We start from the raw sequence: 10473 nt of genomic DNA on the forward strand, positions 1-10473 counted from the left end.
GAAGATTGTGGTGAATTGCCTTTGAACCTGTTGTTTGCCACACTTAATTACTCCCTTGCAGGATTCCGGGAGACTAAAGATATCTTCAGTGGTCGACATACATCACCGTCGACGCGGGGATCACTGGTGGAACAAAGTGAAACCAGACCCTTTCCAACGCCCGAAGTCGAAATGAGGAGAGGCATATGGGAAGGCTACATGAAGTACTTTCGCGGTGTAACACTGCCTAACTCGGCGAAGACTACTACTAGTCCACACGTAAATGTCAAGCGAGAGAAATACACAATCACGACAATACGGAGGCAAACGCGGCCAGTCTGCTACCCTGTCATATTCTAAAGTCTAGACATGATCGTCTACATCTCCTTTCTGCATAATCCAAGTCGTCGACATTACAGCCACTAAAGCGATAGACAGACTCCTAATTCATCTCGAACCACGTGGCCAACAGATTTCAGCGCAACCCCTATCGTGCGCTAGACTAAAATGTGACGCGTTTATTTCCACTGTAGCAAAATACAATTTGAAAGCAAGTCATAGCCAACAGCTGCAAGGCTACAAGTGTCATCTACCTAATAATCTACAACAACTTGACCAGATAGCACGACGACAACAACAAACACACAACAAGCAAGATGATCGACGAGCAGTACAAACTAATAATCATCTGATTCTCATTACTGAGAAACTGCTGGTGGAAATTCGCCAATCTCACCTTTTTCCGTAAGAGGGGATCCATTAACACTGTATGAAATCCACATTCTTATCCTCAACTGTTGCTATAAAAATAGTAAAAATTAATTACAAGACAAGCAACAAAGCGCACATTCTGTGACTCATTAAAAGACAGTCGAGCCTTGCTAATTGAAATCCTCGCTAATCCAAATTACCATTGGGTCCTTGCCTTGCCTACACAGATGCTATTGTGTACGTTATGGTTACAGTAGAACCTCACTAATCTGAACAGCCCGTGCCAAGCCTTGATTCGGATTTGCAAAGATTAGAATTGGCGAGGTTCGACTATATCTAGTTTCCAGCAAATGCGAGTATCTGACAATCTTAAATCATGGCTGTCACATTATGTAGTTGTTACAATAGTGTCCTTTACCACAAACATGACACAAGTGTAGAGAAAACAAAAATGCGCAAGTAGTCTGCGGGTCCTAGGCAAACTCTGAATTTCCTAGGTACGCATTTTGAAATTCTGGTAATCAGTAAAACAACGTCAATAATCTTAACGAGGCTTGGCACAGGACTGTTTGGATTACCGAAGTTCTACTGTAGCCATGCATGCGACATCCACCATTGCAACCAAACAAGCAGTTTCATACATGCTTTACTGACTGACTACCCACATACAGCAACATACCTAAACTATAAGAATCCACACACACACACACACACACACACACACACACACACACACACACACACACACACACACACACACACACACACACACACACACACACACACACACACACACACACACACACACACACACACACACACACACACACACACACACACACACACACACACACACACACACACACACACACACACATACACACGCACACACACACACACACACACACGCACGCACACACACACACACAGACACACACACACACACACACACACACACACACACACACACACACACACACACACACACGGACACACACGGACACACACAAACACAAAAAAGTCACGGACACAGACACAGATACAGACACAGACACAGACACAGACACAGACACAGACACAGACACAGACACAGACACAGACACACACACACACACACACACACACACACACACACACACACACACACACACACACACACACACACACACACACACACACACACACACACACGGACACACACGGACACACACAGACACAAAAAAAGTCACGGACACAGATACAGACACAGACACAGACACAGACACAGACACAGACACAGACACAGACACAGACACAGACACAGACACACACACAGACACACACACACACACACACACACACACACACACACACACACACACGGGGACACACAGACACACACGGACACACACGGACACACACGGACACACACGGACACAAACAAAGACACAGACACAAACAAAGACACAGACGCAGACACAGACACAGACACAGACACAGACACAGACACAGATACAGGCACAAACACAGACACAGACGCAGACAGACAGACACACACACACACACAGACACACACAAACACACACACACACACACACACACACACACACACACAGACTCACACACACACACACACACACACACACACACACACACACACACACACACACACACACACACACACACACACACACACACACTTACCCGTTGACGATTCGAAACCTGAATGATTTGCGTCAGACTGCTGGAATTAGAAGGCGGAATTACATTCCCAGATGGTGATTGCATGTTTAACTGGAATGCCTTGAAACAAACACACACAGATAGACAGGTGTCATTCTCACTTTCCTATTGTAAGGAATACCTTTGGTACTGCTACTTGAAATAGAAAGGTTGTCATTGCGACAGGTTGGGAGTTACGAGCAAACATCGAGATGTCGACTATGTTGCTGGGAATGTTGGCAATTTCTGAGAACGAAAATTCAACTGTCAATCCATTCTTGTTGAACACAGTCATTGAAGGTATGGAACCTACGAAATTCATAGTTCAGACATACAAACTGATAAACAGGCTGTACATACAGACAAACAAATTTAAACAAACAGACAAAGATATGCAATAAAGCATGCCTGTATCAGTTGTAGGTGGGGTTCCGCCGCCCAATAAATTCATTAAGCCTGAGCCAGAAGATGGAGCATTAGACTGCACAGGCTGAACTGGAGTCACAAATACAAACCAAATATAAACCACCGCCAATCATGCAAACATATAGACGAACAAATCATATACACATAAACAAGAAAAAAACAAAGACACCATAAAAACAAAAAAGAAACCATAAAAGAAAAACGGACTCAAAAAGACTGCTGTGGTCTGAGGAAGGCACCCCATCAAGGGCACCTCCTTTGGCCAGTGCTCTTCTCATTGGGTATTCACAACATTCTGGCTACTGTACAAGGCAAGTTCCAAGACATTGTTGTCCTTGCTTATCTGGATGATGTGTTCCTGGTTGCATCATCATTCAATGTTCAATGTGCTCGACGCTTTCGCATTCTTTTGCATTCTTAAAGCAAATGTTTGGCAATGTCGGACTTCAAATTCAAGACAAAAAGTGTGAGCTGTACTGCCCATTGCCTTCAGCAGTACCAGATTTATTATCAACAGATATCGCTATTTCCAAACAGGAAATGCGATTCTTGGGATTCCTATTGGCAGCCATGACTTCATCTCAAATGTCTGTATTGACGTCGCAAACTCTGGCAATGTGTTTTGCCAGCAGTTACCTGACTTGAATGAGCCTCAGGGAGCAATGCTTCTTCTGAGACATTGCCATGCAAACCGACTCAACCATTTGGCTAGAGGATTTTGTCCGCATAGCTTGCAACCTGCTGCCACTATTCATGATCGGCTGACTAAAAAGTGCTTTACAACTCTGATCGGTACCAGAGACTTCATAGCTAGACAATGGGAGCAAGCCACAATCCCCATACGCCTTGGTGGGTTCGGAATGACACTGTTGCAAACTGTCTCCCGTTTTGCCTTTTTATCCAGCTGGGATCATTCGCTCATGAGTTACCGAACCAGTTCACTTGCCTGGAAGATCATGTCAGGACTCTTTTATCAAATTGCAAGGAGAAGAGAAACATTGGTTATCAACTGGATCAACTATTGGATGATGACAAGGATCTGTCAGAGGTGGTATCTAATACAAAGAAACTCCAACACAGATTGACATATGCTTACAACCAGATTACAGTTAATGCTTTGATTGACAGTTCATCTCAAAAAGACGCTGCACGTCTGCTAGCGCTGTCTCTGCAAGGTAAGGGAGCTGGGGCTTGGCTCAGTGCTGTACCTTCTTCAAAGAAGTTTGCGCTATCACACAATAATTTTATTTCAGCAGCTTCAATGAGGTTAGGGGTTTCTGTCCCCTTCCCTGAGTGGGTCAACAAGTGCGATTGTGGTCGAACTTTAGATATAAAGGGCTCTGACACAGATGGATTCCACCTCCTAACATGCAAGAACGATGGCGGCCCTGTGTGGACCCACGAATCGATGATGTCAGCATGGTCTGAGTGCCTGAGTTCAGTTCATCTGCCCCACAAGTGTGAGCCTAGGGACTGCTACACACATTCGAACAATCGGCCTGACATCCTAGTTTATGACCCGGAGACAGGATCTAACGTTGAGTTAGACGTGACACTAGCTCACCCATGGGCATCATACATCTTACCTCGTGCAGCTACAACTGGGGAAAGAGTGGCAATGAGAAAAGAGCAAATTAAGGAAACAAGTACGCCCAGGAACGACTACCCGGTGGATACTCGCCAACCTTTGTAATTCTTTGGAATTCGAAAATTTTGGCCATTGGGGCAGAAACCGTCTGAGTACTGGAGGGTCCTCCCTGCTTTGTGGAGGGATGACAATGGACGATCTAACAATGCCGAGTTCAAGACACACTGGAGAAGACGATTCTCGATCAAGCTGCAGCAATGCAATGCAAATGTGATCTCTATGAAGATGGCAGTAATTTCAGCATGACAAAAATCTTGCAGTGTCCTTGACGAATATCAATTTGTTTTAAACTAAGTGGTTAAACGTATTCTGATTCCCCATGGGATCATCTGTTGTAGCCTTAAGTGTTTGTTGTTGATTTAGAGAAACTTTACTTAGAGACTACCTTTCAAGCTCTTGATAGGATTTTTTTTGCATTTGAAAAATATACGTATTTGACAGACAGACAGACAGACAAAAGACAGACAGACAAAAAGACAGACAGACAAAAAGATAAACAAACAAACCAACAGAGACACACACAGATAAACACACAGATAAATAGGCAAATATGTAAATCAACAAGCAAACAAACACAAGCAGACAGACAGATACCAGCCAGCCAGCCAGCAAGCTAGCCGGCCAAATACATGCACTTGCCCACACACACACACACACACACACACACACACACACACACACACACACACACACACACACACACACACACACACACACACACACACACAATGCCAAATCTACAAATTAATGTCATAATACGATAATGTCCCAAGAGTCTCATTCAGTTCACACATTCTGTTTCACCATTACTTGTCCTCCTCACCTGGTGCTGATACAGACAGCCCTCCCAAGATGTCCAGAAGCTCATTGCCAGCTTGACTGGACACTGCCTGTTCAGCAACAGCTTCAGACTCTCCCAACAAATCTAGAAGACTAACCTAAATGTTACATTACAGCATTGATTAGTGACTTCCACTACAGAGTTCTGATTCAAATATTACTTCTTGAGCTGCAGGTTTAACAGGCAGTGGTGCTGCTTCTAAACCAGGTAAAGCTGCTGCAGTTGCTGTACAAGACGAAAGAAAATGTATATTTACAACGTACTAGCAATTCAATCAAATCATGAATCAAGCAACCCACAAATATTATCTTCTGTAGGTAGAGACTCTCCTGCTCCGTTTGTGTCATTCACACTAGCTGACGCCTTAACACCTGGCAATGGCATCCTTTCTAACAAAGCTGATCTAACACAATAACTAGATAGTGACTAGGTTATTAATGTATATACACACATACTCACCCACATACTCACGCACACACATACACCCATGCACACACAGCAAGAAATGACAGGCTGTACCATCATTAATACCTCATATGATTAAACGCACTAAAGAGCTGTGAGTATTCAACTGATCGTTGTTGCAGTTCGACATCCAAATTTGTTCCATATTGAGCAGCTAAACCCTGAAAACGTCTACACATATCACACCATACATAAATTAATTCATACACCCATACATAATCAATTGCTACAAGGACTCTCAGATTAACACAGACAAACATACAGACAAACAAAACACAAAAATTGTTGGTACAAACTTATAAATGCAATAAACTCTAACACGACTTACACCTACTGAGAGACAGACACTATAATATTTCTCACTCTACTGTCAGTGTGAATCTGGTTCTGAGCTTCATGGCGCTTGTCATGGCAAAATTAAAGAAAGTTGGCAACAAATGAGGACTCTCCAATACAGCTTGCAATACATTGAGCACATCAGACTCACTCACCTACAGTACACAACACAACAAATAATCATTTCCCATAAACTAATCAAACAACAAACTACACAGTTTTGCATTAAATCAATATACCCTACTTGCTCAAATATATCCCAGGGCTCAAGAAATCTCCCATCTCCAGTTTTGGCCAATGCTCTAACATTGTCACACCTCTTTCTACAGTGACTGTCTGCTAGATTTGCCCTGCCTGTAGGAATGCTAATACAATTATTCTTCACTTGCTTACACCTTTGATATCATGCAGCAGCTATGCAGAGGAGAACTTGTTCATTGACTGAAGTTGTAGTGTTGCCAATGCAATGGCTTGGTTGCTGTCAAAATCTGCCAAGGAATTTAGCATTAGCATTAGCTTGAGCTAACTAATTAATTACTTCCGCCAATTAACACCTCTAGGTGTCAGATTATCTACTAATGTCCCATCCCATACTTTTCCTTGGATGCCAACCATGGAGTGGGGTAATACTCGGGAGATTACATTGCAAAACTATTTTCCAAACCTCTGCAAATAGTTCTAGATATTGTAGGTTATCACGCGGTTACAAGAGCAATAAAGTAGACTGAGGGTAAACACTCTAATAAATTCCATATCATCTGAGTGACATGTGATATCTGATATATCCTATTTCCAATCTCAAGGATGTTAGTCAGGCATTAGATTGAGCCTGTTAGTGGAGCAGTGGAATGTCTTTCTTGTTCAGTTTCTATGTCAAGTGACTAGGAATTGTTGAGTAGTACATGTATCACAGTTGATGTGTATGTTGACAACTTGATAGACTACACTTTGGCACTGGATCATATAGTAATTAGAGGTTGTCCAAGAGCCTGCACTGGCTGCTGATAACTCATATCAGACCCATATCAGTCCATCTTGAACAGCAGGATGATATACTAAGTTTACCAAACCTCCAGCTCCTTGGAACTCCCCTAGCAACAAGATATACAAAGTACCTACACAATCTACATCCTACAAGAGCATCATAATCTGCTCCTACCACTAGAAATTCAATGTGAAATGATCTGACCAAACTTACCTCAATAACTTCTTCTCCCTGAGTCGATCCAAGCAATAACAGATCACCATACTCATCAATATACTAAACACCAAGTTGAACAAGGGATTGCTACTACAAGATAAACAACAGAACTGTCACCAATTCACACAAACAGCAGCAATAAGCTCAGGCCATTCCAGTTGCAGTGCACAGAGACACTTCATTATACCTGGCTAATGTCACCAATGAAAGCAACATACAGCTGCTGCACAATGTTTGTATGCAGTTCTGTCATGCCAGTAAAACCCTGAATGAGACCAGGAACAAGGTCTTCTTCTATGTACGCTCGTGCCTATAATATATCAACAACAATTATTGTTGCTACATAATGCATGTGTCGTGTATCAAGAAATGCATTTTTCATGTAATCTAATGTATTAACTAAAATATCCATCCCTCCACTTTCAAACCTTAGCAAAATGCTTTAGAGAAACCGGTTCAGACAAAATCAATAAAAATGCAATTTGATTGATTCGCGAAATCGACTCAGCATTGTCAACACTTGCAATACATCATCTACATGCCATTTCTGATCTGTAGCATGTCTAACTGCACAAACATGCATGTCTTTCAAACAACATACACATCCACGACCGCCTCTCACTTCTCAGTTGCAAGAATGAGATTAGATGCAATATATGCCTTAAACTCCATGTCTGTATCGGACAGAAAAGACACAATTACCTTAGTAAGACTCTTCACGTTGCTGTCATTGATTAGAGCAAAACATAACTCAATAGCCCGTCTGTAAACAAGACACAAATAATCAGTATTCATTAGATTCACTCTGTTTGTTTCAAACCACAGAAAAAAGCATTCTTCCAATGCACATATTTAGCAATCGGTTTCTAGCAGTGTTCAATTTCAAGTGTTTCAATGTAAATATCTCAGCACTGCTGTGCTCAAACAAATTGATGCTTACATAAAAACGTAAAAACAGACTAGGTGGATGAGAATGCTTCAGATACAAATCTGAATACAAATCTGAATGACATGCTTTCTAACAACGCAAGATACTTTGTTCACTCTAACGTGTTAAGCCTGCAGATTTAAACAACTTGGCTATTTTTTTGTCTCACTATTAAGTGTTGTGACTATACAGTTGACATACAAAAGGACTATAGCGATCGTAATCAAAGGAATTTCCTTGCAGGCCCTGTTTAAAATACGTAACTTGAGGCATCCAATATTAGAAGTCAATTACAGAGAAAGAGAGTATTAGTTGCAAACAACAAACATGCTAAAACTAAAGTCCAGAAAGGCCAAGTTAATGATCAATGCCTGATTGACCTTCAATTCATACCACTATACCATGAAGTCTATTTTGCAGTATGATAATATCCTCTGCTTATACGTAACTATTCAGCCATTTCAAGAACTACCATTAAGTTGTGCACACAATGATAATACAATGTTCTTTCTCTTACCTTCTAATGGATATGTCTGGATCCTTAAACAATCTAAAACGGTGCTCCTGTGCCTTTGAACAGCTGTATGATCAGTGTGAGCTGTTTTTAAAAGAGAGTTCACAGCTAGATATCTAAAGAAATACAGTAGACATAATCACAACAATTGTCATTTTGATATGCTAACACATAATACACAAAAAAAGCAGAGCTGATAAATAGATAGCAACAATGTATAAGACAAGATCACTGACAGGCAAAATAGCATACGTACTGATCAAACATGCATACGTACCTACATAAATACAGAAGAAAGTGGATGCATAAACCCATGAAGACACACACACACACACACACACACACACACACACACACACACACACACACACACACACACACACACACACACACACACACACACACACACACACACACACACACACACACACACACACACACACACACACACACACACACACACACACATACACAAACAAACCACTACTACTACCACCAGCACCACCACCACCAACACCAACAGCAACACCAACACAATGACTACAACCACCCACCAAAGGGCATGATGAAAGATGACATGTAAGCCACATATAATGTTGCACAGGGGTGTCTAAGTTGTCGCAAAATTGGCAACAGACTTTTCATTTTAGCAACAAAGAAGTGAATTTTCGGTGACAGACGTTCTCTGAACTGACTCAGACTAGCTCACATTCGGGGAGCAGGCACCTGTCGCCAGTAGACTCCCAACTGCTGTATTAGTCTTGACATGGCTACTGAAATAGGTATTGTCACCTCAACAAAATATAATCCAGTACACATTAGAGTGCGAGGTACCAATTGACGCACATGTTGCGCGCTATTATTTTATCCTTCCAGAGACCATGCAGTTTTCTGCACATATTCTGTGCTAACAGCAAGATGTCGGCATTAATTGCAGTACAGCAGCTGAGCTGAATTAGTGAATGTGAAAAGGTTTCAATTACACCATGCAGCCATAGATAGAGCTGCCAATTCTCCAGCACTGAGCGTGAGACTCCGCATTTGGGACACTTCTCCCACCTACGCGCAAATGGCATCAAATCTCCTGTATTCTGATCATTGATGGGCGTGCTTGTTCTGTGTAACAACAACTCTGACCATAACTTTTGACTTAATAACTAATTAATTAATTACACTAAGATAATACATATACTTGATATCCAGATATCAATGTCTATGTGCAAGCCCCTCTCTCCATCCGGCTCTTTCATACATAATTGGTCACAATGTTGACATAAAACGAGGATTCGGTCAGACAAAACTATCCGAAAGTGAAAAAGGAGGAGGGGCTGGCTATCCTAAACTATGTCCGAAGGAGTTGTATTGCTGGAAAAGCGATCGAAGAAGGCCACAAAACAATAGAATCTAGAACATCCCAACTAGCCGCAAGAATGTATAAATATACCTCGTTCTTATATTTAATTAATCCAGGCTTATTTCTAATAACAAACATCAGTACATACAAGTTCTGTGTTTTACATTTGTTGCACTCTGCTTCTTTAATTGCACTGTAATTAATTAATTAATGGCTTCTATGTACTCCAATCAAGCATGCAAATATTTAAATTTTGATAATTACATATTATTGATATATTATTCAACACTTATGACTATATAAAATTATTGATATTAATTCTATTGTAGGCGTTTTAAAAAATCTTAAAACTCCCGCATTCTCCAGCAT

General features: G+C 41.4%; 1 protein-coding gene across 1 annotated transcript; it reads right to left on the reverse strand.

Moving 5' to 3' along the window:
• Positions 1-677: 677 nt before the first annotated feature.
• Positions 678-9569, reverse strand: LOC134180838 (AP-1 complex subunit gamma-1-like). The gene is made up of 15 exons (XM_062648023.1): positions 9460-9569; positions 8807-8866; positions 8011-8071; positions 7496-7618; positions 7306-7368; positions 7178-7198; positions 6135-6262; positions 5838-5942; positions 5606-5709; positions 5467-5531; positions 5289-5403; positions 2800-2886; positions 2534-2700; positions 2374-2472; positions 678-779 (listed from the first exon to the last, which is right to left on the reverse strand). The coding sequence occupies exons 1-15, from the start codon at positions 9567-9569 to the stop codon at positions 678-680; spliced, it is 1410 nt and encodes a 469-aa protein (XP_062504007.1).
• Positions 9570-10473: the final 904 nt, after the last annotated feature.

Source organism: Corticium candelabrum, chromosome 6, assembly GCF_963422355.1.
Source record: "Corticium candelabrum chromosome 6, ooCorCand1.1, whole genome shotgun sequence".
NCBI lineage: Eukaryota > Metazoa > Porifera > Homoscleromorpha > Homosclerophorida > Plakinidae > Corticium > Corticium candelabrum.